This window comes from Podarcis cretensis (genome assembly GCF_951804945.1).
Source record: "Podarcis cretensis genome assembly, chromosome: 1".
In the NCBI taxonomy this organism is placed as follows: Eukaryota; Metazoa; Chordata; class Lepidosauria; order Squamata; family Lacertidae; genus Podarcis; species Podarcis cretensis.
Window position 1 is genome coordinate 137,527,518 of NC_137170.1, and position 27,903 is coordinate 137,555,420.

Below are 27,903 nucleotides of genomic sequence, written 5' to 3' on the forward strand. Positions count from 1 at the left end.
TCATGGAACCTTGGAAGAATTGGAATGGACAGCTTGGGAAACAAGGTAGTTCTGGGCAAGTGACCTGGGAAGTAAATGAATATGTATCTAGAATCCCCACCCATATTTGTTTGTTCTGCCATATTGTGTGTTCTGCCTCCAAACTTTCATGACTTGAGAGGGGGGAAAGACTAAAGAATTGAGAGTTCTACTGCCAACAACCACACATCACCAGTACAACTGAGTTATTCTACCAGTGCCATCTAGTGCCCACATCTATGAAGTTCAATAATTCCCAACTTGTCAAAACTAGTGAAAAATATTTTGGTCTATTATTCACTACACACTATAGTAGTGTAGTGTAGATGGCTTTCTAGCCATCTAAAAAGGAACCAAAAATTATACAGATAAAGCAACTACATTGACATGGTACCAAACCACATAATTATTTTTCATGCAAGCTGAACACTTACTACTTATCCTGCAAAAGACTCAAGAAATGGGATCTCCAACCAGCATGATCGATGTGACAGTACTAGTTAAATTTCAAACTACACATTCTCTACATACTATAGAATATAGTATATGTAGAATATAGTATAGAATATAGTATATGTAACAGAAATACACCATAACCCCCGAAATAGTTATCTGGAAGAGTCAACTGAATTATCAGCAATTTATCTTTAGTTAAGCTTTACAACTAAAGGTTTTTATTAACACTGTGTAGCAAATGAAGTAGTATGGGGCTGATTTCCCTGCTATTTATTTGGTCTTGTATAGATCTGTAACTCGTGTAAAGATGCCTTAAGACGTTTTATGAAAACTTTGTGAAGACACTAATTGTGTAATAGTACACAGAATGAGGTGCTGATTTTGAGCAATCAACGGATAAGATTTCTGAGTCAAACGTGTAACGTGGGACATTTGGATTTGGAGGAGTACATCTACTCAAACTTGTTCAAACTCATCCAAAAAGGTTCTATATTATTTTGTGCAGATGCTAGTAGGCCAAGTTAAATTTACACCAGAATCAGCAAAAGGTGCTGGAGATGTACTTGTCCATGTACTGTATATTGTCCATGACCAAAGATACCAGATTTTTGGAAAACAGCTTGCTGTAAGATCAAGAACATTAACTTTTCTTGTGATGTCATAGAGCCAGTGTGGCGTAATGGTTAGGGTGTTGGACTATGACCTGGGAAACCAGGGTTTGAATCCCACCCAGCCATGAAGCTCACTGGGTCACCATCACTTAGCCTAACCTACAGCTCACAGGGTTGTCGGAAGGATGAACTGGGGAGGAGAACCATGTTCACCACCTTGAGCTCCTTGGAAGAAAAGGTGGCATATAAACCACAGAATCATAGAATTGTAGAGTTTGATAGAATTAAAAAAAGAACATTTGCTCTAATTTATTCATTTGTTGTTTAACTTATTATATACCTAGTCTATTACATTTGATTTTAAAACAAGTATCTTTTTTAAAAAAAATGTACCTTTTTGTTTTGCCACTTGCTTTTACTGTATTCTTGATTTAGTGTAGTTCTTTTGGGGGGGGGGGCATTGCATAGCTTTGATGCATCAAGTATGGCTGTAAGTTAACCATCAAAATATAAATATATCTATCCTCTTACTCTGCATTTCTTTTCAAATAACAAATGTACACCTTCAGTTTCCCCAAATAATTTCAAAAGAGAAGGCTGAAAATTGTGTGTGCGCATTCACAAACAGATTTGAGTGTTTATAGAACACTCTGCACTTAACATTAACAGTTTCAAAATACATTCTTAAAAGATTACCTGGGTTTACAGTTAGGAGAAAATAATGGAGTTTATTTGGGTCAGGAAAGTTTACTTCACATGTACCTGAAAAACAAAATTTAAAAATTTGAAAATAACGATCAATTGTGACATTTCTGACAAGCTGTGGAGGGGAAGGCAACAAACATAGGAACGAAAGAGAAAAAGGCCTCACAAGGGAATTTATTGTGCAGTTAGTATTTACAAAAGGTAACTACAATCTGAGCTGAGTTCATGCATAAATCTATTAATTTATTAAATAAATGTATATCCCACCCTTCCTCCCAAAGGAGTCCCAGGTTGCAATATCTGCAGCTATCTGAAAATGATATACATTGGAAAAGAAGAGTTTGTACACTCCTCAGAAAACCTTCTGAACACTATACTTACAAGGTAAATTTACTTCAAGTTCTGCAACTTCTGTTAAAAATGAAATAAAAATGTGAGTCAATGCCAACTTTATATAGCATCTTTCTATATATATCTTTCAAGATAATTTTGGCTTACATCTAAACCGACAAAGCAATAATAAAAAGTCACAGCAAAAACAGTATCTGTTAGAGGATATTACAATATTCATGTTAAAATATAAGGTGCAATAAACAATACTAAGGCTATAATTAAACAACTGAATTATAATTATACAAAATGATTCAATGAAGTCAGTTACATAACTGCTAAAGGATAATATTGAAATAACACTACCCTAAGCTTATTGACCGGGACGCAGGTGGCGCTGTGGGTTAAAGCCTCAGCGCCTAGGACTTGCCGATCGAAAGGTCGGCGGTTCGAATCCCTGCGGCGGGGTGCGCTCCCGCTGCTCGGTCCCAGCGCCTGCCAACCTAGCAGTTCGAAAGCACCTCCGGGTGCAAGTAGATAAATAGGGACCGCTTACCAGCGGGAAGGTAAACGGCGTTTCCGTGTGCGGCTCTGGCTCACCAGAGCAGCGATGTCACGCTGGCCACGTGACCCGGAAGTGTCTCCGGACAGCGCTGGCCCCTGGCCTCTTGAGTGAGATGGGCGCACAACCCCAGAGTCTGTCAAGACTGGCCCGTACGGGCAGGGGTACATTTACCTTTACCTAAGCTTATTGACAATTCAATCCTACACATGTATACTCAGAAGTAAGCCCCAGAGTTCAGTGGGGCTCACTCCCAGGGAAGTAAGTGTAGGACTGCAGTCTAAAGCACTTAAATCACCCTAACACAAAAATACCAAGTTAATCATAATTTTTTTTTAAAAAAAGCAAGGTATTACCTGTATTAATATTCACCTTTATATTTTACAAGAGTCAGTACAGAGCAATGACTTCCCGAAGGAAACCATCTAAACAGTAGTTTATATAAAGGCCCATTACCCAACAAAGCCAAAGGCCAGCAGCAACTTAAACGGTATGACACCCTCCGCAATTCAGACAGTCATTATTACCTTACATTATAAAATTACCTATTACATTATAAAATTAATGAAATAAGATGGTCACAATCCCACTGTTTTCAGAGGGGTTTAATGGTGACAATTTTTTCCTGGATTGGACCCTAGGTATAATTTTGCCCATTTTAATAAGGCATTTATCACATTTACAGTACAGTGGTATCTCTGGATGTGAATGGGATCCGTTCCGGAGCCCTGTTCACATCCTGAAGCGAATGCAACCTTCGTCTGTGGGTTGCAATTCGTCGCTTCTGTGCATAACATCATTTTGAGCGCCTGTGCATGTGGCAAAACCCGGAAGTAAAGCATTCGGTTACTTCCAGGTCACCACGGAGCGTAACCTGAAAACACTCAACCTGAAGCATATTTAACCTGAGGTATGACTGTACTTATGACAGTTGGGGTTGTGAACTTTGTTAGGGCTGCAGGCCAATGTCAGGTGCGTAAGTGGGTAGAGCACCCTTTCCTCCCTCTCTGCCACCCCCTTTCCTTCCTCATCAGAATGAAATTAAGCCCAGGGTGACATGCTACAGGTTCTTCCAACCCCTGCTCTAAACATGTCCCTACAATTCTGCTCCTTAAATCATGTCAAGTAATCCACAGACTTTTTACCTTACCATTTTATATTGCTTTCAGTTTCAATTTCCTAAAAGTAGTACAGTGGTACCTTGGTTTACGAACTTAATGTGTTCCACAAGTCTGTTCTTAGACCAAAGCGTTCTTAAACCAAGGCATGCTTTCCCATAGCAGTGGGGGATTCAATTTACAAATGGAACACACTCAACAGGTAGCGGAACATGTTCTGCTTCCAAGGCAAAGTTCACAAACCAAAACACCTACTTTTGGGTTTGCAGCGTTCATAATCCAAGTTGTTCATAAACTAAGCTGTTCTTAAACCAAGGTACCACTGTATAAGAGAAGGTCCCAGATCTCTGTTTTTAATTTTTTTTTTATCTCATCCTCTTTCTGAGTTAGGAGGATTTGTAGTTTCAAAAAATTGACAATTTTGGCCTTGCTCAGCCCAGAAATGAGATATTTCAAAACTAAAAATACCAATCTCTTCAGAACTTCATGGGCTTTCATGTGATATGGCACATGATGGACTAAATTTTAAAGTTAAGTTACATAAACATTAAAAATATATTTTTAAATTAATAGGATTTTAAATGTCAAAAAAAAGTATCCCCCCCAAAAAAAAGCGCTTTTAGGGTTTTTGTGTAGTCCAGCAAAGCCAAAATTGTCAATATTCTGAAATTTCAAACTCAAAAACAGGATGAGATAAAATAAATTTTAGATTTAAACTTAGTTTTGCTCATTAAACAAGTGTACAAAATATTAAGAAAATTGGACATGAGGTAAAAAAAGTCATCAAAAATTGGACGTGATCTAGAATGACCCTCCAGATGTATGTTGTAAAACATATTTTCAAGCCTCAAATAAAGGTTAGTGGTCTGCTTTAAAAAAACCTAGTCAACTCAATGCAAAACTGACAGCACACTTTAAAGCAAGCATCCCCAACCTTCGGCCCTCCAGATGTTTTAGACTACAATTCCCATCATCCCTGACCACTGGTCCTGTTAGCTAGGGATCATGGGAGTTGTAGGCCAAAACATCTGGGGGGCTTCAGGTTGGGGGTGCCTGCTTTAAAGCTTAAGAGACAAAAGAACACCAAGGCAACCTGATGATCCTCTTTCCACTAATATACAACCTACTTTTTCCTCTCCTGCTTCCAGTAGCTTATATTTTCCCCAACCAAGGTAAAGCCAACTATTCTCTGTATCTTTTCCATCATTTGTATTCTCTTCAGCTTATCATTATTCTTGCTGCAGAGCTGATTGTGCTTAAATGAATGAATCTTAAATTTTACATTCCCACATTTTTTTTTCATTTTATTGAAGAAGCCCGGGCTCTCTTGCTCCCTGAGCAATACTAGCAACAACCCCCCTCCCATTATCGATGCAGAAAATGGATTTAGAATTCCTAGTATTTGGCATATGAACCGTATTCTTATTCAGCCTAGTGGACTGGGCCAACTGACCACTTTTCCTGTCCAAGAACACACAATTATTTGTAAATGCTCACAAATTCACAAAGCACTATTTCAAAGTGAACTAATAGGATTCAGATAAGCATTTTAGGTACAGCACTGACAAAAATGCAGTGAGGCAGACGTGCAAACAGCAGCATGCTCTAGAGCCACAAGAACACACTCTCTTGTGCTATGATATACTATGATGTGGGTCAAACATTAGCCAGGGAGAAAAAAATTATAGACTTATTACAGCAGTCATAGTCTGGTGTAATTCTTCAGAAAAGCCCATTTTCTTTTCAATGCCCTAGAATACCTGGCAGCTGGTTTCAAGCTTCCTCTATGCTTAAAAATATAGATTGGCTGGTTTAACCTGGATGCAATTTCTCAAGAGACTCATTCAGTTCATAACTGAGGATGAATTCCATTTCCTTGGAACTTTTACTGTTAAATATCTGTTCAGCACAGATTTGATATGCACATGGTACAGTCCTTTCCAGAGATATGAAGACTTATCAAAGTTCAGAAATAAAGTAATTTTTCCCCTGAGGATTTTTGTTCTTCCTCTGCAGACTGGGGGAACAGTATTTCATATATAAGGGACACATTTTAAATTCTAACAATATAATAAAATGTCTATTTTGAACCAGAGAGGGCAATTTTGAGCATGGTCAATAAAAAATTAAACAAACCAAGTAACTATTCAAGTTTTATTAGAACATCAGATAATTTAATTCACTCAACTTAAATAGTGCCAGTCAGTTCCAAAGCCCAATCCCATACAGGACTTACCTTCTCTGTTCTTTCATCAACATGTTTTGTCACATAGTAATACAGGCATGTACCACAGTCTCTCTCTCCATTCTTCTACACTTTGTAGTCTTTCATTCATCATCTGCCCACCCCAATATGCGAACTATCCTTAGTAATATATGCCCTTCTTTCTGAACCAATGCAAAGCATACAGAGAAAACAAGAATATCAGTGTTCAACTAGCCAACCAATACCACAATGTTGTTAGTTCAGTTGTCCCCCAGCCTGAAGAGGACTGGGGTCAAGAGACTGAAAGTGCATGGAGGCTAAATTGTACGTGAGCGGAATGATGTAAGATTGTGCAATCCTATGCAGAGTTATCTGGAAGTAAACTATGGAATACAGTGGTACTTACTCCTAGGTAAACATGTACATGATTGCTTTGCACTAATTTTTTATATGATATGGAAGTTAATGTGGATCCTTAACTTACAGTTTTCATGCTTTTTGAAGTGTTCATGAATTTGTAAGCATCTTAACTTTTCTCTTTAAAATGGTTTTTTATACTCCGTTAACCTCTGCACATTTAGTTCAATTATCAGACAGTGCATTAAATTTTAGGAGAACAGTGATATTTCATACAGAAAGCAGCATTACCTTTAACAAGTAACTTATCTCTAACAGACACTCTTCGAGTTGAATCAGAACCTGGGTTGGATGAACGGGGCCCCTTGACACCATCATCCCGTTTTAGCTTGCTTGCCAATGTTAGCATTACTGCTATCTTCCGTCTAAAGCGTATATGAAATAAAAGTAAATTAGTCTTTTTTAAAAACCTTGTTTGTATTTTCTTCCAAATGTAAGGTTCAGTTACATGAAAGCATAGTTATCCTTGTATAACCTATGCACAGCAATAGGCTCAATACCTGTGAAATACATAATTCCTTACATAAAATTATCTGTTTTCATTAAGTCAGTCTTATAAACATAGAAATGTGCATTCTGGTAAGTGAGGCTATTGCTCCATCAGCCCAGTAGTACCTACTTTAGCTGGGACCAGGTGTCCAGGGTTTCAGGCAGGAGGCTTTTCCAATCCGTACACCCAAGACTCTAGTGGAGATTGAACCTGGGGCCTTCTGCAGGCAAAAGCATGTGCTCAACCACTGAACTATGGTCCCTTACCATAATCATTATGGACACTGCTGTCAAAGCAGCCTTCTTATTGGCTCGTAAGAAGTACAAAGGTGTAGCATCTCAAAAAAAGAAGAGTTAGAACATTCCAACAACTACCTAATAAGATTACAGAAGAATAAAAGTCAGGATATCTCAGTTCAGGCAGAAAGCTGAGTTAACCCATGGTTAAGCATGAACGCACAGGTATGCACAAGAAAAATAGTGTTTGCTTTGCTAGTTGCTGGTCACCCTGCTGCCATGCTACCAAAAGGTAAGCCAAGATTTGTCTGAACATGAGCTCATGGTTTGTTTCGCTCCAGACAAACCACTGGCTGTAGCCAAGGTTTGCTCTTGGCTTACCACTTCTCTGGGGGGAAGACAACCCGTGAGTCCAAGAAAGCCGTTTCAAGACAGAACAACACTGCCCCCAATAACTACACAATGCACTTACAGAATTCACTGGGATGGGATGTGGTGGCAACTTAAATGGCTTTTTAAAAAACAAAATGAGGTTTGGCAAATCTAAAGCTAGACCTTAGACTCTCCATCCACCACAGGGCCCGTTGCTTTCATGCTCTGCTCCTGGAGCTTCCCAACCAGTTGCAGGCAGAAAACAGGATGCTGTAGCGGCATTTCGTCCGATGCAGCTGGGCTCTTTGGGGTGGGCAGGCACAGAAGAGTCCTTGAAGGATCAGACCACCTAAGCCAGCAGAAACTTCCCCCTGGTGGCCAGCCAGCTGTCCATCACAATGCCACCAGCCGGGGCAGGAGGGGCAGGACTTTTCACCCCAACACCTAGTCTACGGAGACGCCTCCACGGCGCTGCCCTGCGCAGAGATCAAATCACTGGGAGTGGGACGGGGAGAGGCGCCCCACCAATCCCCCCGACCCGTTTCCTGAGGCGCCCAAATCCAGCGGCCGCACCTCAGATCCTGCGGCAGTGAATCCCGCAGGTTAACGGCGCGCGCCTGCGCTCCGCTTCCGCTGCCTCCCTCGGCCCTGAGTGTGGCTGGCTGGCGGGCGGGCGGGCGGGGGCGGTGAGGGGAAGCTTCGCGTCTCCGGCGTGAGGGAGCCAAGGGCGGCCGGGGTCGGGCCGGGCGCCGAAGGGGGCTCTCCGCGGAGGGGACGTCGGTCGGGTGGCGGGCGGCGCTGCTCACCTGGAAAGGCCGTCGAGCCGCCCGGAGAAGCCAGCGCCGCCAGAAGCACCATCCCCGGCGAGGCTCCCGCTCCTCCGGCAGCTGCAGCGGCGGCGGCGGCGGCAACACCGCCCCCTTCACCCCTCCCCCCTCGCTGAACCGGAAGTGGAAGGAACGGGGGCGGAGCTCCCGGGGTGAACGCTTGACAGCTGCGCAACAAGAACTTTATTGAGCCGCAGGGAGCGGGGCGAGGGACACACACAAGAGCCGCGGGGACGAAAATCCGAGTTTGCGCGTGCGCACTGCAAAGGAGCGAGCGGGCTCTTTTAACCCTTCGCCGCCTCCTCTGGCTGAGAGGTTGCCGCAGACCCGCCACCATTTCTCCCGTGGAAAGAGGGACGGGCCCTTCCGCAGTGGGAGCGCTGCTAGTTATACCCCCCACAGCTGACTGGGTTGCCCCGCACAGTCCGGGGCAACATATATAAAAACAGCTTCCAACATACATAAACCGAATAAAACATGAAACATTTTTTTAAAAACTTCCCTATACTGTAGAGGGTTGTCTCTAGATGCCTCTGGGGTCAGAGATCTCCATGCTATCCACCATTTCTCCAATGAAAATAGGGCCATCGTGCAGGGAAGTGGGACCTGGGGATCAAATCAGGGATGTCCCTGGAAAAGAGGGGCGCCGCGGAGAGACTCTTGCAGCGTTTTTCAAAGTTAGGTCCCCAGCTGCTGAACTCCAACTTCCACCATCCCTTGGGAGCAGGGATGATGGGAGTTGCAGTCCAACAACAGCTGGGAAACAGTGGCGGGAAGCACCTCTCCCTCCTCCGTGGTAGTGAGCTCTGCATTTTACAGACCCCAAGACCCCAAAATATTGTATGATATTGAGGCAGTGACTACTTTATCTTTGCTTGTAGCTTGCCTTCATGGCTGGCCCACCCATGAGGTAATGTGAGGTGACTGCCTCAGGTGGCAGGATCTGCAGGGCAGCAGATCCTGATGTAGATTTTTATTCCCCCATAGCCTTGTTCCTGATGCAGATCTCCACTCACCCCTTATTCCCTGCTGAGGAGGGAGGTGCCATTTTGTGGTTCGCCTCAGACGCCAACTCCCAGCCCTGCTAGACGGTCTAGGTCCAGGGGTCAGCAAACTTTTTCAGCAGGGGTCCACTGTCCCTCAGATCTTGTGGGGGGCCAGACTATATCGGGGGGGGGAATGAACGAATTCCTGTGCCCCACAAATAACCCAGAGATGCATTTTAAATAAAAGCACACATTCTACTCATGCAAAAACACGCTGATTCCTGGACCATCCGCGGGCTGGATTTAGAAGGCGATTGGGCCGGATCCAGCCGCCGGGCCTTAGTTTGCCTACGCATGGGTTAAACGGAACCAGGCAGAGGGTCTTTTCAGTAGTTGCACGCTGCCTGTGGAATGCCTTCCCAACATATGTCAAACAGATAAACAGCTATGTGATTTTTAAAAGACAGCTGAAGGCTGAAGGAAGCTTTTAGAGGCTGGTGCTGTATTGTGTTTTTACTATTTTTTGTTGGTAGCTGCAGAGTAGCTGGGGCAATCCAATCAGATAGGTGGCCTATAAATAACTAAAATTATTATTAGTATTAGTATTATTTTTATTATCCCCACCCCCACCCCCACCATTTGTACTCTTCCACCCAGTTACTTTCTTTGTTCTCTTAATAGCCTATTGTTGTTTAGCTGTTTAGTCGTGTCCAACTCTTCGTGACTCTCCTTCATGGATCACTGCCTTGCCGTGGTGAAGGGGCTTGAAGAACTCAGAGAAGCAATGAGCTATGCCGTGCAGGGCCACCCAAGATGGACAGGTCATAGTGGCTCCATGCCACTAAACTTGATCCACCTGGAGCAGGAACCGGCAAGCCACTCCAGTATCCCTGCCAAGAAAACTCCATGGACAAAACCAACAGGCATATAAAACTCCATGGACAAAATACCCCATTACCCAAACTACTACCCCACCAGGAAGCTAGCCTAACTATTCCAAGAATTAGAAGAGGCCCCAGGCATTAGCAGGGTCATGGCATACAGACTACCCGTCCCCCACAAAATCCTCATAATAATATGATTACATTTATCTTCATGGTGCAAGAGTTTCACATGCTAATTTATTCTGTTATCAGTGGCTGTTTCTGGAATGAACCCCCCCAAACCTGATGCCATCCAGATGTTTATTTCATGCTTCCTTTGAAGCACTTCCAAGTGATTTCACAATGAATAAAAACTATATTAAACAAGTTTAAATAGAAAAACAATTTGTTGAATCACAACTGCTATCATTCCTCTCACTGATTGTCATTCTGTTAGTGAAAGCCTGTGTGGTGTAGTGATTATAGAGTACTGAACCTGGGAGACCAGGGTTCAAATCTCCACTCAGCCATAAAGCTCATTGGATGACCTTGGATCAATCACTGCCTCTTAGTCTAACCTACCTTGTAGGGTTGTTGTGGGGACTAAATGAGTAGGAAGGTGGGAAACCATGTATGCCATCTTGAGCTCCTTGGAGAAGGAGACAGGATTTAAATGCAATAAATAAATAAATTCTGATCAAATATACTTATAATGTAAATGACATCCTATTATGTGCAGGCTGCATCTTTCCTACTATGTTTCAGTTGTTATATTTTTGTATACTTTTTTTCTTACAATAAAAATGAATAAAAATGTAATTTTTTAAAAGTAAAAACATTGTGGCAGGACTATTAACTTTTAGAAAAGCAGCTGTAAGCTACTCTGAGCCCATAGGTTGGATGGGAGTGTTTCTTAAAAAATAAATAAATCTGTGTGTCTGCATCTGTCAATGATGAACAACACCTCATACTTCTGACAAAATAGGATGTAACCAAAGAAAGGTTATGTAAGAATCTAATAAGAGCCCTTCTGGGTAAGAGCAAAAGCCCATTTAATACAGCATTCTGGTTCAGATTGTGGTCAGCTGTTAGCTGTTTTTGTGAAGTTGAACAGGGCCTCCGAGTAACTGGCCTTCAGAAGTATATTTCCTCTGAACAAGGAGGTTCCATTCCATGGTTAATAACCATTGCTAAATTTATTCTGTTAGTCCTGAGAAGCCACTAAATTTAGCAAACGTCAGACAGCAGCCATTATGGCAGAAATGGAAAGGCCTAATTCTGCGCCAGCTGTGCATTGCTGTTGCGTTCACGCCCCCCCCCGGGGTCCAGGCGCTGCTGACTCTGCGTTCATGCTTCCTTCAGCTCGATCTCGCGCGGGGCAAATGAAAGCCCGGATTGCGAGCAGCGCCCGAGAGAGATGCGCGGCAGCAGGGAGCCGGTCGCGTCCGTCAGCCTCTCCGGTTTCCCCCGGGAGGTGGCAGCCGCGAGAGCGCGCGCGGCCAGAAGGAGCCGGGTGCTCCCGCGCCTGGCCGAAGGGGATTTCGGGCTGCGCGCTCGGAGGAGCTGAGCGCGGCTCTTGCGGGCGCTGGGCGGGGGTCTCCGCCGCGCCGCGCTTCCATGGGGCTGAGCGACTGGCTGGAGGCTTGGTGCTGCTGCTGCTGCGGCGGCTGCCTCCGAGGACGATGCCCGGGCGACGCGGCGCTTCCAGAGAAGGAGCCCCTGGTCAGGTAAGGGGGCGGGAAGGGGGCAACGGGATGCGCCGCCGCCGCCGCCGCCCAGCCGCCCTCCTCCAAGCACTGCCGGGGGCGCATTGGCCGAGCGGCCCCTGCCTGTCCGGCGACGAGGCTCTGGGCTTCCCTGCGGGACCCGGCGCAGTGGCCGACGCGCGCCTCTCGCTCTCCACCTGCTCAGCATCCTCTTTCAGGTACTGCCGAGAAGCCTGCAAACGCGGCCTGGAGGCAGCCGTCCTCCCCGGAATGGACCCTGCCTCTGAACGCGGAGCTTCTGGGGAGCTGCCATGTATCTTTCCAGATGGAGGTCTATTATGGAGTCGTAGTTCGTGCGTACAAGTTTTCCTACCATCCACTTGACGTTTTCAAAACGCCAGACTGTACTTTTTTACTTCCGGATTTCCTTTTAGTGTGCCATATCCATTAAGTAAAAAACTGGTGTGCATTTTAGTGCATTTTTAAAGTGCACACTTTGGCTTCTGTCATCACATGGCTACTTTTGTTTGCTCCTCGTCCGAGCATACCCCTGTCATTTTGTTTCCAGCTCCCCAAGCAATATTAGCACCGATTGGCACATGCTGAAGTCATGTTCAAATTTCAACAACCAGAAGAATTCAGTAACATTTGAATTGCTGAGTTGGGTGGGCATTGCTTGCCTGAGTCTTCTGTTTGCATCTTGGCCATCTTCCTGGGGTGTTCGGCTAACTGCTTATGATGCACATGGGCATAGCCAGGATTTTTGTTGGGGGGCAGGCGTTTTGTTGGGGGAAAAAAACCTATGTATTTTTATTAATTGGTGGAGTAGCTGCCCCTGCCCCCCCCTTGGCTACACCCATGATCCATGTTGATGATCTGTTGGGTGTCTGCTGGAGAGACTATCCTTGCTTGTAATGCCTATTCAGAAGAAGTGAAGTTGAAATGATTTTTAAAATGATGCATGAAAGTGGAATTAAGGGCTGGAAAATGGAGCTCCCTTTGGAATCTGCGCTAGTTTGCTCTGGTTTGTGGAATGACTGGCACACGACTGCCACCAAGCCACTATGCTCCTGGGCCTAGTTTCACTGAGGTGGTAAACCTGTGTTTGGGCGATAGGGGATACACAGAGGTAAATGCTTCCAAACAATAATAATATTGGCTAGTTTGGAGTGGGATGAGGGCTAGCATGTTTTTATACGGTGAGCCAAATTGTATTTTGTTCTTGCTATTCCATTTATCAGATTAGTTCTGAGTACATGGTGCAATTTGCCTGGCTAACTTGGCTGGACGCTACAGACAACTTGATCCCCACAGCCATTGCAAACAGCTGTGATGAGCAACCTGTTTGTAGCCATCCTCAATGGATGGAGGTTATTGGTATACACTCTGGGGTTTTGATTTGTGTGTGGGTAACTGTGTATGGAATAGTTCAGCAGCCAAGCTCCAGTAAAAAAGAATTTTGTACTTTTATGATAAAAGTACAGAATTTGGTATACACAAAAGGCACCCGATGAAGCTCAAATTAAGATAGGGAGGCCTTTCTAATCTCAAATTCAAATTAGTGGCCATTGTTTTTATTCCAGATTTGGGATATACCGGTAGCTTCCTCACTTGGGCTGAATTCCTAAATGCATTGACCAGGAATTTAGGGTCTCGATTCACCTGGGCTTCAGACATACACAGGAGTACACAGTCTTGGTGCTGAGGACTCAGAAACTCTATGTGTGATTACTACAGAACATAACTTGAGGCACTGCTTGTGTGAACAAAGCTGATGTCAAGAAAGCATAGCACAATGAAAAATGATCAGAACTAGAATCATCTTGTGCATGGGTGTGATTAATTTTTTTTCCAAGAAAGCTTAGAACGGCAGTGTACAACCTTTCTAACTCTAGATAATGTTTATCATGATATTAGCCTGATGCTTGATTTTATTTAGACTTCCAAGTAAGTAAGGCTAGAATTGTAGATTTTGTGGGAATTACTTGTAGCAAACATTTTTTAATAGTGAGGTTCTTTTCTCCTCCAGTTCGTAACTGGAATCCTGTATTTTGTTTTATGTTTTAACTTGATTGCTTTTGCTTTGTTTTTGAAGAGTGTGCAATTCTGTCTTGTGGCCTGTGGGTGAAGGGTACACTATAAATACTTTCAGTAAAATGATAATTGCTCATTATAAAACAGTGTTGAGACCTAAAGTAGTAATTGCCCGTGGCTCCATTTGGGCAACATGTCAAACCATGAACAGTGCTGACTCTATTTCAGAACCCAAGGCAGGACTCGAGCAAACACAGTAACTTTAGAGCATTTGATCTGCTTTCTCTTTCTATCAGAACTCAAAACTTTCTAGGCCCCACTCCCTTGTTCATGGCCTGGCAGCCTGAGGAGACAGTGTGACGGTCACAGCTTGTGGACAGGGCATCAAACCGTAGTTAAGGTTCCTTAATTGTAGCATGCATGACATGTTATCTGAATAGAGTGTATGAGATGTTTGTTGCTAGGATTGTCATTCATAGTACATAATTTTAATCCAAGCTTTGGTACGGTATTTATAATACTTATAGCCTACCTTTCCCCCACAAGTGCAACTCAAGAGTGCATAGGCTTTCCAAACATTCTCCCCTCCGTCCACTAACGAGACACAGTTTTGTTACTTCCAGCAAAGTACGGTAACTACATCATGTGTTTCCCAACCTGGGACTTGTAGCAGCTTGTGAGCAGGAGTGTTTGAAACTAGCTAGGCATGTTTTGTGACTGGCACAGATCCAATTGCAACCATGTGGAGATTTCTGGGTGCTAGCTTGGCGACTGACGGCTCTGGCTGGCCTCTCCAGCTTTCTTAAGCCGGTAAGCAGAAGAGCTTATATACTACATTTATATCCCACCTTTTTGTTCAGGGAGTACATGGTTCACCCCCTTCCACAGTTAATCCCTACAACAACCCGACAAGGTAGGCGAAGAGGCTATGACTGGCCCAAGGTCATTCAGTGAGATTCCTGACTGAGTGGGGATGTGAACCCCGATCTCCCAGGGCCTAGTCTGCCACTCTAACCACTACGCCACACTGGCTCCCTAGAGTTCACTTAGAGAAGGATCTGAACTCTTTCCCTTGAAACTTGAATTTCTTTTATTCTGGATTATTTTATTTGATGTTTTAATGTGTTGTAATGTGAAAGTAATAATAATAAAATCTCATGTAAAAAAAGGCGCCTAGATATTCTGTTGTGCCCATACAGTAATTGCTGTTTGGCAATTATCACTGCACTGAACAATGTATGTGCCACAATTCTTCTCTAACCAAGGAAGTTTACAGCAAAGAGGCAGAACTTGACAACCCACTCTCCTGCTTGCTGTACAGGATGAAACATGAGCTTATGCTGGGCATGCTCCTATTTGTGCCCATAGACAGCAGCTCTGTCTTTTCACAGTATGGGGTTGTAAATGAAAGCCCTTTGTGAGGCTCAAAGGATATTTGTGCTTTTGGCCAATAATATTCCTGGTTGGTTTGCCAGGGTGGGTGGGTATGTTGCTGCTTTTTTCAGGCAGGAGTTATTGGTACTTTAATAGTGTTTTTGGAAGAAGGCACTGACAAAATGGAAAGTAACTTGACACTGTGTTGTGGGTTATTTTTTTCATATTATGAAATTGTGCGGCTTTCACAAGTATGAGTAATACATCTTTCTACGATCTCATGCCCCACACCCAAGTGCTATTTGTTCATTCATGTACAGTGGTACCTGAGGTTAAGTACTTAATTCGTTCCAGAGGTCCGTTCTTAACCTGAAACTGTTCTTAACCTGAAGCACCACTTTAGCTAATGGAGCCTCCTGCTGCTGCCGTGCCGCCGGAGCACGATTTCTGTTCTCATCCTGAAGCAAAGTTCTTAACCTGAAGCACTATTTCTGGGTTAGCAGAGTCTGTAACCTGAAGCGTATGTAACCTGAAGCGTATGTAACCCGAGGTACTACTGTAATTCTGTCAATGATTTCTAATGTTCATAGCTTGCCACTTCTTAAACAATAGGCCTCAAATGCCAACTCATTTGGATAAATCCTTCATAGCTTGTGGATTAAATACATATGATTAATGGTGTCCTTTTAGTAAGTGAGCATATGTATGTGCAGTGCCAGCAGTGGCCATTTTGTGTATGTGTGTGTGTGTGTGTGTGTGTGTGTGTTTCTATTCTTGGCCCCTATGCACATTGGTGGAGTTCATATACTGTAATTGCCCACTCCCCGTTCCGAGTCCTAAAGGACTTGCCGATCGCAGGTCAATTGGACACACCTAAGATGGTCACTGCTTCTTTTGAAGTGTTGCCATATGTGTACAGCACAGTAACATTTATATTCCACTCTCTTTTTGATTGCATAAGATTGACCAGCCATCATTGACATATATGTAGCAGGCGGCAAACTGTTGGCTACGGGCCGAGTAAGAAAAACCATACAAACCATCTGTGATGCCTGTTAGATATGTGCAGTTATTACACCTGGGATTTATTTTCATTTTTTAAAATAATTTTTATTAATTTTCAATTAATAACATTCCAATTGGTAGCAAATCAAATCAAATCAAATCTTGCAACATCATAATACAAACAATAAAGCCAATTATACATTCCGAATTAAAAATTTGCAGAGGGCTTCCCATGTTCTGGCTGTCGGGAGAAAGTTATTTCACTTGTTCCTGCTTTCTTCTCTCTTACACCTGGGATTTATTCTCCCCCCCTCCGCCCCTCTACAGAAGTACTTCATGTGCAGGGAATTTGTTTGAAAATGATCATAAGATTTAATGGTCTTGCAATTCCTCTGTTCATCTTGTTTTGCATTGTAACTGATGCCTTGCAGAAGAATCTAAAGGATTTGCCTGCCTGCAATGCCCTGTGCTGTTGATGCTCATGGTTTGACACAACACCTGTTTTGAGTGTGATGTGTTGTGAGTATAGCTCTGAGCTCTTCCCTTCTCCAGCCCATTAGCACTGTGGCAGACAAAAGAAGCTGCAGTATTCATACAGGAACATCTGCTCTATAAATTTTAGAGTATGCTATGCAAAATCTCTTAATTTACACATGTTGCAGTTTGTTTTAGGGAAGTCTTCCTAGTTGATCTAGTAGATTTGTAATAGAATATCTTTCCTTAGCAGGGCTTTAAAACTATCAGTGTGAGCTAACAATGATCTTACAAAGGAAATTATGTAGAGGAATTGTAATTTACTATTATAACTAGTGGGGTTTGCAAACTGGGCAAACATTACTGAATGTTGATACAAAACAGTCTCCAAGCAAGCACATTTCTTTGCAGGGTCACCACACAAACATTTTAAAATGGTACTTGAAGATAATGTTTATAGGGTAAGTAAATGTTTATAGGGTAAGTAAATGGAATAAAGAGGTGATGGTAACGTCTTTCCCACCTCTTCCTAAGAGTTAGGCTGCAGCATTTAATTGATATGAACTTTTAATATTACTACTCATAACAATAATATTCTTTCCTATGTGAGCGTATAGTAGTACCACCTGCTATAGAAATCTGATTTTCTTTTGTCAAGCCTTTGCTTTATTCATATGAACCGTTATGCAGATTTGGTTAAATCCTAGAAATCTGTACTAAAGCTCATGATTAATTAAACTAGGATTTCCTTGATCACATAACTGTCCTATTTAGAACCTGTGTGGGGCAAAATATTTCTGCACCTTATTCATCCTTGTGCTTTACTAGTGGGTAGACAGGCTTCTTTCATTCCCACTTTAGGCCTCTTAAGTGAGTCCTGGTGAGATGGGATTAGTATAATTGGCTTTTTAAAGAAATGTGAACTAGAGAAAATGTTCCTGCCTAATTGAAGTGGCCCATTAAAGAATAACTGTTTCATGGCCTTTGTCCAACTATATTCTGGTGTTATTGGTAGTGAATTTGTCGTGGCAGTGAACCTAAATGAATTGTTTAGCGTTTAATTGAGGTTCTGTAAGTGGTATGTACTAATCCAAACCCATTATTTCTAAAGGCATGTCAATACCTTACTCTGAAAATACAGTTCTCTGTTATTTTATATTCTCCAAGTGGATACTAATGGAAATTACTCACGCTTCTAATTGCAGAATTTATTTTAAAAAGCAACAGAGTGAAACATAAATTCACAACAGCTGTCAGTGAAAGTTTTGCTGTTCAGGGTGTGCCAAATGATTTCCATTTTCTACTATTCTCTATAACAGGCATAGGCAACCTCGGCCCTCCAGATGTTTTGGGACTACAACTCCCATGATCCCTAGCTAACAGGACCAGTGGTCAGAGATGATGGGAATTGTAGTCCCAAAACATCTGGAGGGCTGAGGTTGCCTATGCCTGCTCTATAAACAAGTCCATATTTTGTAAAGGTAAAGGTAAAGGTACCCCTGCCCGTACGGGCCAGTCTTGACAGACTCTGGGGTTGTGCGCCCATCTCACTTAAGAGGCCAGGGGCCAGCGCTGTCCGGAGACACTTCCGGGTCACGTGGCCAGCGTGACATCGCTGCTCTGGCGAGCCAGAGCCGCACACGGAAACGCCGTTTACCTTCCCGCTGGTAAGCGGTCCCTATTTATCTACTTGCACCCGGAGGTGCTTTCGAACTGCTAGGTTGGCAGGCGCTGGGACCGAGCAGCGGGAGCGCACCCCGCCGCAGGGATTCGAACCGCCGACCTTTCGATCGGCAAGCCCTAGGCGCTGAGGCTTTAACCCACAGCGCCACCTGCGACCCCTCCATATTTTGTAGGGAGTCCTAAATGGACTGGCAGAGCAAAGCAACTCATCAGAGAAGAAGTGTTGTCTAAAGGCAAAAACTTTTCATTTTCTTTTTGTAAACATAACTTACTACAACATTATGAAACTCTGATACCTATTCTTTTGATGAAGCATACCTAAAGCATACAGGGAGAAAATGTGTAGCAGGCAGTGTCCGCTTTGGTCCTGTAAAGCCCCAGGTTACATTAACACAATCATCAGCTGTGACTGAGATGTTGGGGCCGAACTAGAAGGGACACAGAAGATCATTGAACAGGGTCTACCTCTTTATAAATGTCTTTAAAAGGAACATTTTAAAGACATTTAAAGAGCTGGGAGTCAGGAGTTGGATTGGAACCATGGTCCAGGGGCGGATTTATCATGTTTCTATCATGCTTTTAATATTCTGTTGGGAGCCGCCCAATAATTTTTTTTTTAATTATTATTATTATTATTAATATTATTAAACTCTTCTCCCACCATTGGCCTGATTAAAATGGCTGAAGTTACTGTTCGCCCTGTAGGGGAAAACGTATTGGCACTTTAAAGTCTTCCCCCTGGATGGTGAATGGTGATACGGAAAATCCTGGATGTGGACTTCCAGCTCGTTGGGGTCCGTCCTCCTGAAACCAGCCAGCTCAAGGGGGCTTGAAAACTGTCTGCTCCTAGATTGTGGTTTGTTTCACTCCAAACAAACTCTGTTAACCCAAGGTTTGCTATTAGCCTACCAATCATGACCAAAGCAGACCATAATCCCCAGTTTGGATGTGACAGTAAGCCAGAGGTCGCTGTTTGTTCCTCCTGCTTGCTGATCTCCTCCAGAGATCGCTGTTTGTTCTCCCCCAGAGGAAAGGAGCAAAGCAGAAGCGGGTTCCACCATGAAGTGTGAATCAGGCCATTCTCTCTGTCTTGCCTTTCCTTTCCCCTTGCCTTTGTTTCTAACTGCTTAACCCCCCCCCCCATCCCACCCCATGTGTATTCCTACTTGCCAGCTTGGGATAACATTCAATGCATGTGATGAAGCTTCTGCCATGAAAATATTGTCTTTATGGTGCCACAAGAGTCTTAAATTTATTTGCTGCAGCTACCCTTCTACATTTATTTAAGAAAATGAAATACTGCTATGAAACAGTGGGTCTCAAACTGTTGAACCCAATCCTTCCCTCTTTGATTTAGGCTCCTTTCCAGTCTCCTCAGCCACCACTTGCAGCCATTCTTCCCATGTGAATGCACCAAACCAGGCAGAGGCAAACTCGGCCCTCCAGACGTTTTGGGACTACAACTCCCATCATCCATGGCCACTGGTCCTGTTAGCTAGGAATGATGAGAGTTGTAGTCCCAAAACATCTGGAGGGCCGAGTTTGCCTAAGCCTGCACCAAACCATCACAGGGGTTCATATGAGCAGTGCCTCTGCATTGTGTGTGTGTGAATGTATTTGGCCTAGGACGCTCCTCATGATGCCAAGACGAAGAGTAAAACAAGGCATCCTCCTGGAACCAGCCAGTTCAAGGGGGCTTGAAAACATTACACTGCCAGAAATACACAAAACCAAATGTAAAGGTTGCAGGTTTGCAGCAAAATCCCTTTGGATGGAGAGAGTAAGTAAGTGTGTTTTGTATAATAATATACAAAAGTCAGTTTTAAAGATCTGAGATTCACTTAGACTTAGCACTTTCTGTTTCCTCATTTTATAAGCTGCTTTAGTTTGCTAATCTTAATTAGGCCCGGGCGATATATCAATATATTGTCCAGGGCCGGTGTGAGGTATGACTGTGGAGTGACTGCGGTGGCAGCTTCACTTAGCGGTATATCGGTATATTGCGAGTGAAACTGCCGCCGCTCCTGAGTCCCTCTGCTACCAGCGCACTGAGGAAAAAACCATCTGCAGCCTGCGCTGGAGGCAGAGGGGCTCAGGAGCAGCGGCAGTTTCACCCGCAATATACTGCTGATTGAAGCCATCATACCACTCTGCCATCATATTGGCACAGAGGGAGATACAAGATGCATCGACGAGGTGCGATACGACTTGTTCCTCTCTCTGCTTCTTTAAACTTCTTGGCTGGCCTTGCCTCAGTCAAGCAGTTTTACAGGGCTGGAGGCAGGGTGGAGCTCCATTAAAAGGCTCCCACCCTCCAGCTGAGGGAGCCCCATCCTTCTCCAGCTTGCGTGCAAGCAGAAGGACTGAAGCTGATCAGCTGGGGAGCTGCCTTGGCACGAAGTCAGACGGGCTACCTCCTTCTCCCTGGAAAAAGAGGTAGTCTGCCCATTGGCTACCGTCGTGAGGGTGCCTTCGCTTGGGGGGCTGGACTACATCCCCCTGTCCCTCCAGCTCCTACGCAAGATGAATGGACATGGGGCTTCCTCGGCTGGGGGGGGGAGAGCCTTCTCGGACCCGGCTGAGAAGCGCACAGAAGCCCCACATTCCTCTGGCTCATGTGGCTTGTTCAGGGGGCAGGAGCCCCCCAGCTGTGCAGTGCAAGTTCCCTCCAGGCCACAAGCACTGGGCACAAGCTGTGTCGTCCCCACGAAAGCACCTCGGCTCCCTCGAGAGCAGTGGCAGTTTTACCCTGGCGCCTCACGGGGTGACGCATCGTGGTATCACCAGACCCCACAATGTTTGGCTGGTGATAGATTGTGGTGTTGAAAACCTGAGATCACCCTAGTCTTAATTTTGTACACTTTGGCTTTGAGGACTGTGTTTCTTCTGTTTCGTATAGCAGTTTGCGCACGGTTAGTGCAAACAAACAAACAAACAAACAAACAAACAAACAAACAGTTGGTGAGGTTACGTCTCTCATTTCAATATTGAAGAAGAAGTTGCTCTAGTGCATTTTCTCTTTGCCTTGGCTCTCCTTGTTTTTCACAAAATGAGCTCCTGATTAGGATTGGGTTGCAGTGCTAGGGGAGAAAGTTTAACAGCCTCTCCACTGCTCAAGTACTGTTTTCCTGCCATCAGCTTGGTGCACTTAGCTTTTCTGCAACCTGCTTTAGGCAATCTGAAAAGAAGCCAGAGTGCTGGATTTAAAGAACCTTGTGGGAGATGTGATCACAGCTGTCCTGTTGTCTCATTTAGTTTGGCCTTCACTGAGGGAAGAAATCTGTTTCTGGTCTGAACCACTTCACATGGGAAATGGTTGGGGGAGAGGTTGTTTGGTCTAGCCTTTGCTTTACAACTTGCAGAGAATCACTCTTAACCCTAATTACCACCTCATATCCCCTGGGCTTCTCTCAACTAAAAATCAAAGTGTTGGCAGAGAAGAGTTAGAATTAAGTTTTGTTGGCTTTGTGAGCTTCCCAGAGATCTCCTGCCATGGAGTGGCCATATAAAGGGAGAATAAAATAAAAAATAAATCTTGGATCTGCTGTGTAATGTGTAGTTTCTAACATAGGACGGGCCCTGCTTAATCATCCGTAACCTCTAAGCAGCATACATAGAAATATTGATAAAGCCAAACATTAAAGGCGTTAATCTAAAAATGCATTAAAATATAAGTTAAATCAGTTACATAAAATAGTAAAACCACATACTAAAATTGCATGCCTACTTGTAAGCTAGAAGTGATATAAAATATAAGTGTAAAATATAAGTGATGCTGGCAGTTCATATGATTTACATCATTATTTCAAAGCTGCATTGCTAACAGAGCTCCCATTTCTTTCTTTATTGTATTTCAGTAATAACAATCCTTATGCTTCATTTGGAACAACTCAGGCATGGGATGAAGAGAAAAACTTGTGGAGTGCCCCTCATGACATCTCCCACACAGAAGCGGATGATGACCGGATATTGTACAACTTAATTGTGGTTAGAGACAAATTGGACAAAGATTCTGAGGTAAGTCCTGTATGCGGACACTGAATAAATGCTCAAGGTATGCTGAGAGTGAATGATTATGGTTATGATTTAAAAAAAAACAAAAAAACATGCTCTTATTGTTAACCTGATGGTTGCTGTTAGTTCTGTTAACTTGATGCAGAAATCTTGAACATAGTTTTTTTAATGTTAATTTGTACATATCTCTTCAGCAAGAGAAAACACAGCTGGAAAAACATTAAGAAGCTAATTAGATTAAGCAAAAGAGTTGCTTAGGAATTTCTAATTTAGGGTTGCTATATTTTGAAGAGCAGATCAGACTGCAGATCAGACCTTTAACCCAACATATGGCAACCCTAGTATGTGTCTGAGTTTGTGTGTATCTATGCACTCATATAAGGGAAGGGGAGAAAGGGAGGGGAGTGTCAGTGTAGAGGGAAGAATAGAATGAGAGGATAGATGAAGATCAAAATGAAAAGAAAAAGGAAGGGGGAAGGAAAGAATTGAATGTGGGTAAAGAGTGCAAGAGTAGGAGCAGGGGTTTGGAGGTAAAAGTCAGAGTTCAAGACAGAATCAAGTTAAAAATGGGAGGTGATGTTAAAAAATCAAAATGTAAAGATTTTCCCCCTCCTTGGAGTTAAAAATGCAAAATCAAGATGCAAATTACGGTTTGAAGGAATAAACCAAAAATTGAAACTTAAAAGGTTAAAATCTTTGGAGGCAGAGTTTAACCAGCTGCTGTGCGGTTCTCCCTAGCTCTGGGTCCTGGTATATTCAGCTGAAAGTTAACACAGCTCTCTTCTGCCTCCTCAAATTGTCAGAGAGAGGGGACAAGAATTTAGATGAAATAAAACAATAACAAAATAAAAATAAGAGGGACGGAGACGGAAAAATCCCTTTTAAAGCAGAGGAAATTGGAGGCAAGATGGCGGTTGCCGCGGCCTCACAGAGCTGCTAGGGACCACCAACACCAATTACATGGTTTGGCTGGTCCCCACGCTACCGACACCACCACCACCGCTGCAAATGGGAGAGAGCCAGGGGAGCCCAATGTGAGAGCCGAAGAGGCCACTTGGAGCCCCCTGTTCTCCAACAACCTCTGCCCCAGATCGCCCTGGCAGCAGCCAAACAGAGCCCGGAGGCCTGGGGAGCTGAGCAAAGAAACTCACCCCGCTCCGAAGCTGAGGAAAGAATGCAGCGGTGCCCCCCATCCGAGCATCCCTCAACGGCCACCGCTGCCATTGCCGCCACCACAGGAGGAAGGCAGGAAGGGACTGGGAGTCCCAAGGAGGCCATTCACAGCCTCATGGGTGGCTGGAAACAGGAGCAGGCCAGGGAGCCGCACGCCGGGGATCATCCTGGGAGGAAGTGCACACTGTGTGAGCCTTTTCCCTTCCAGCAGAGGGGTGCCCTTCTGTGGCGAGTACTTAGTATTTTTTCTATTATCAGCAGCCCAATTAACAATAGTCGGATACTGGAAACAACCTACAGAAATTCCTATTGCAATCTGGGTAAATAATATTTGGAATGTGGCTCTATCATGACGCCTTACTCGCCACAGAAGGGTAAATAGAGGGTGGATTGTTAGAGCTAGTTTAGATTCCTGCATTGCAGGGGGTTAGGCTAGATGACCATCAGGGTCCCTTACGACTCTGATTCCACAATAACTAGTAAGTCCCATCAGTGAAATTGTGCAAGAGCTTGTACAACGGGTCTTCCCTTATCCCCCCCATGCCCCCAAAATTGGCTTGGAAAGAGGTTCAGGAGAACCCTTGTAGAAGCATGCAGTGAGCAGGAGATGGGGATTGCTTTCCCCAGTAGAATGGCTGCCTTGGTGTGGTGTTCAATGCATTCTCTGGAGCACACATGAATGACACGGGCTGATGTTAAGTGGGGCCAAAATGGATCAGACATCTTAGTCTAGACAGGGAAGTTGTAAATTGTGTTCCAGAAAAATGACTTCTGATTCTGTTAGCTTGTTGTAAGCTCCTTTATCTTACAAGAGGCTTGTAACTTACTGTATTAATATTTTAAAATACAACAGTGTTTGAGTGTATTATTGTCTTGATTGAAGTCCCCGACCATGCCCAAGAGAAGAGTGACAGAAAACATGGATCAAATATCGAGCCTCCTAAGCTATTCAGAAGAAATGTATCGACGGGAGTGTTGGAAAATGTTAATTTGCATATACAAGCATGTCATACTGCTAGACACTGGCAAGATCTCCAGAAATAGATTTCTAGATATAGATGATGGCTTATAAAAATGCCTAGTAGTACTTTTCTATAAAAAGAGGTGCCGGAACTCACCATGAACGCCTCCCTCTCTTGTTCTCTTATAATGGCAATGGCACCCGCCTGAGAGGTTCTGGAACTGAGTTCTGGTGAGTCCCGAATGCAAAAAGCCCTGCATATGCCAAACACACTTCCGCTTTTCTTGCCTCATTCACCCAGGGAAAACCCACACTTTACCACTGAATCGGAGCAAACATCAGTTGGGTTTTCCATGGACTGATGTTTGCTCAGATTTAGCAGTAAAGAGCGAGTTTTCCTGGGGAAAGCAGCAGGGAAAACAGCTCAGACCCCTGCTTTCTAGGCACGGGACCAGCAGAAGTGTGGATGAGCCTAAAAGGCAGTGCTGTTGAACTTGCTCAGATAAAAGAATGAAAGCAAGGAACTGAATCAGCAAAGATGTTTACAAAGGATTTCCTGGAATAGAAGTCACGAAACCTCCTTTCCTGTTTCCAGAAATGGCTCCATAATCCCCCCTGTCATTATAGTGTCAACATGGTCAAATAAATCCCTCTTTACGTAGAAGAAATAAGACTTAAGATACTTCCAGATTAGTGAGTGATCTTGGAAAGTAAAAGTCCAGCAAAGTAAGTGTGTGTGTGTCGCTTGAAGGAGCTCAGAGGAGGTTGAAGGAGTAGACTAGGAGAGCAGCAAGCTCTTACATGCGACGACTTTCATCTTGAGTAAAGAGCAAAATCACTTTTCCCACTTCTTCAAAGAGCACTTGGTCCTCTGTGACAAGCAGTGGTTTTAGATGGGAACTATAACGGCATGTGACTGGATGTAATCCTCTTAGTGTTGTTACATTCCAGCTCTCCACATGGGTTTAGTATAAGCTGGTAGCCTTTCAGATTCAGAGGATAGGTTTGAGATGTTAGGAAGTGATGGTGTCAGTTTTCCTGGTGAAGGCTAATGCTTGACTGTTAATCCTGCAGCTCAGTGGATCCTGGATCTTCCATTTATGTGGGACTGAGGCTTAGAATTGCAGTGATATAAATGTTTATTTCCTGCAAGTATACCCTAATAATAGAGTGACTGAAAATGTGTGTGGTGGGTATTATTCAAGTCTATCATTCTCACATATAATCTACCATATTATTCTGTGTATAAGACTAGGTTTTCCCCCTTAAAAATAATGTCAAAAATTAGGGGGCGTCTTATACACGGGGCCATCTCCCCCCATTTTCTTAAATCTGAGTCCCCCAAAACAGGGGGCATCTTATACATGGGGGCATCTTATAGATGGAAAAATACAGCAGTTCTCTGTGTAGGAAACTTTATGTACCTTTATGAGAACTAAGCCCTGAGTTAACTATTCTGGGGGTTCCTTTTGTCTATATGTAAATGAAAGGGGTTCAGCAGCTAGAATAAGCAGCCACGAAGTTTTGGGAACCTTGCCTTATATACGAAAGTGCTTCCATTTCATAGTGTGTGGATTTCTCTCTCTCTAGAGCAGGGGTAGTCAACCTTTTTATACCGACCACCCACTAATGCATCTTTCTTGATGGTAAAGTTTCCTTACCGCCCACCTGTGCTCGATGGAAGGAGGATTCAGCTTGTGCCGTAGAACCCCCCTGCCGCCCACCTAGAATCCTGAAACGCCCACCAGTGGGCGGGAAGGACCAGGTGGACAACCCCTGGTCTAAAGAATAGAAGACAGAAGTTTGTGCAAAATTGTAGACATACTGACCGAAGGTAACCTTCAATATACCGTATTTTTCGCTCTATAACACGCACCCGACCATAACACGCACATAGTTTTTAGAGGAGGAAAACAAGAAAAAAATATTCTAAATGAAACAGTGGATGTATGATTTTTGTGGTTCATGCTGTGGCCACAGACATGTGATCTGACGGTGAGTTTGAGGTAGCCCAATGCAAAAATCCTGAGGATCCATGTGGATCCATGCTTTGTAACCACGTTTTAAGTGGGGAGGGAAGGAAAAGCACTCAAGGGCCAAGGAACACGCGTGGGGTGGGTGGAGAAGGATGCTGTTAATAATGCAGAAGAGGGGTATAAGAGGAGAAGAAAGCAGGCTCTGCTTCTCTCCCTCCTCCCTGGTTCGCTGAAAAACTTTGCTGCTATTTAGCCAGCTGAGTGGGGAGAAGAGAGGGACAGAGAGCCTGCTTGCTTTAAAGGAGCCAACCGGACAGGAGCCACTTACACTCGTGTAAGCGGCTCCTCTTCTCTCCCGCTTTGCTCCTTTAAAGCAAGCAGGCTCTCTGTCCCTCTCTCCTCCCCACTCAGCGGCTCTTCTCCCGCTTTGCTGTTTCAAAGGGAGCCACGGAGGAGGGAAGGAAGGGGAACCATGGATCCTCTGCTCACGACTGCAGCAGATCCCCTCCGCCACCCGTAGGCATTCCCTCCATAACACGCACAGACATTTCCCCTTACTTTCTAGGAGGAAAAAAGTGAGTGTTATGGTGCAAAAAATACAGTACTTTCTTGTTCCAAGCCACAAGACTGAAAAAGTGAAAGAAAAATCTGTCCCCATGTTGCTTTCACTTCTAGGTTTGCATCTCAGTTTGATTCCTGTAATGACTTGGGGAAAGTACCACTGTTTTACTATGTAATCGATTTCCACTAAAACAAAAACCTGTGCCTCATTTAACATTTATTCTTTTCATAACAAAATGAATGCATATAATTTTCTTTTTCTGATTTCTGACTTTTGGAATCTTGCAACGAACAGCTGCAACTTGATTTAAGTACATTTAATAAACATTTTATTTTGAAAATCCAGTTTCACAGCAGTTTTCAGTGTGCAAAGTGCCTTATTTCTTGTTGATCCCCACAACAATCCCCACAAACGGAAAAACCTGCTGGATCGCTCAGTTGGTTAGAACGTGGTCCTGATAACACCAAAATCTTAGATTCGATCCCCATATTCCTACATTACAGGGGGTTGTACTAGATGATTCTCAGGGTCCCTTTCAATCCTGTGATTTATGGTTTTGAACTGCAGTGGTTAATAAACTGTATGTCTGTGACTCAGATAATTATGTTTGTTGAACTTCACAAGTGGCAGCCAAAAGTAGGATTGCAGGCAGAAATATCAACAATATTAATTTTAAAATGCTCTCAATAAAACATGTATTGCACATATCTAAGTAAGAAGGTGGACGCAGGTGGCGCTGTGGGT

The 27,903-nt window shown here is 43.8% G+C and overlaps 2 protein-coding genes across 3 annotated transcripts in view; one reads left to right on the forward strand and one right to left on the reverse strand.

Moving 5' to 3' along the window:
- Positions 1-8,486, reverse strand: part of UBE2F (ubiquitin conjugating enzyme E2 F (putative)) — a 35,316-nt gene extending 26,830 nt beyond the window's left edge. The window contains exons 1-4 of one of the 2 annotated variants that reach the window (XM_079983361.1): positions 8,328-8,486; positions 6,655-6,788; positions 2,172-2,201; positions 1,782-1,847 (exon numbers count right to left, since the gene is read on the reverse strand). In XM_079983361.1, coding sequence (XP_079839487.1) covers positions 1,782-1,847; positions 2,172-2,201; positions 6,655-6,772 — 214 coding nt within the window. In that variant the 5' untranslated portion in view covers positions 6,773-6,788; positions 8,328-8,486. The remainder of the gene's footprint in view (positions 1-1,781; positions 1,848-2,171; positions 2,202-6,654; positions 6,789-8,327) is intronic. The other variant, XM_079983362.1, reaches the window with a different exon arrangement.
- Positions 8,487-11,746: 3,260 nt separating this feature from the next.
- The window catches only part of MREG (melanoregulin), a 41,914-nt gene continuing 25,757 nt past the window's right edge, over positions 11,747-27,903 (forward strand). The window contains exons 1-2 of the mRNA XM_079983208.1: positions 11,747-11,924; positions 22,331-22,490. Of these exons, the coding sequence (XP_079839334.1) occupies positions 11,815-11,924; positions 22,331-22,490 (270 nt within the window). The 5' untranslated portion in view covers positions 11,747-11,814. The remainder of the gene's footprint in view (positions 11,925-22,330; positions 22,491-27,903) is intronic.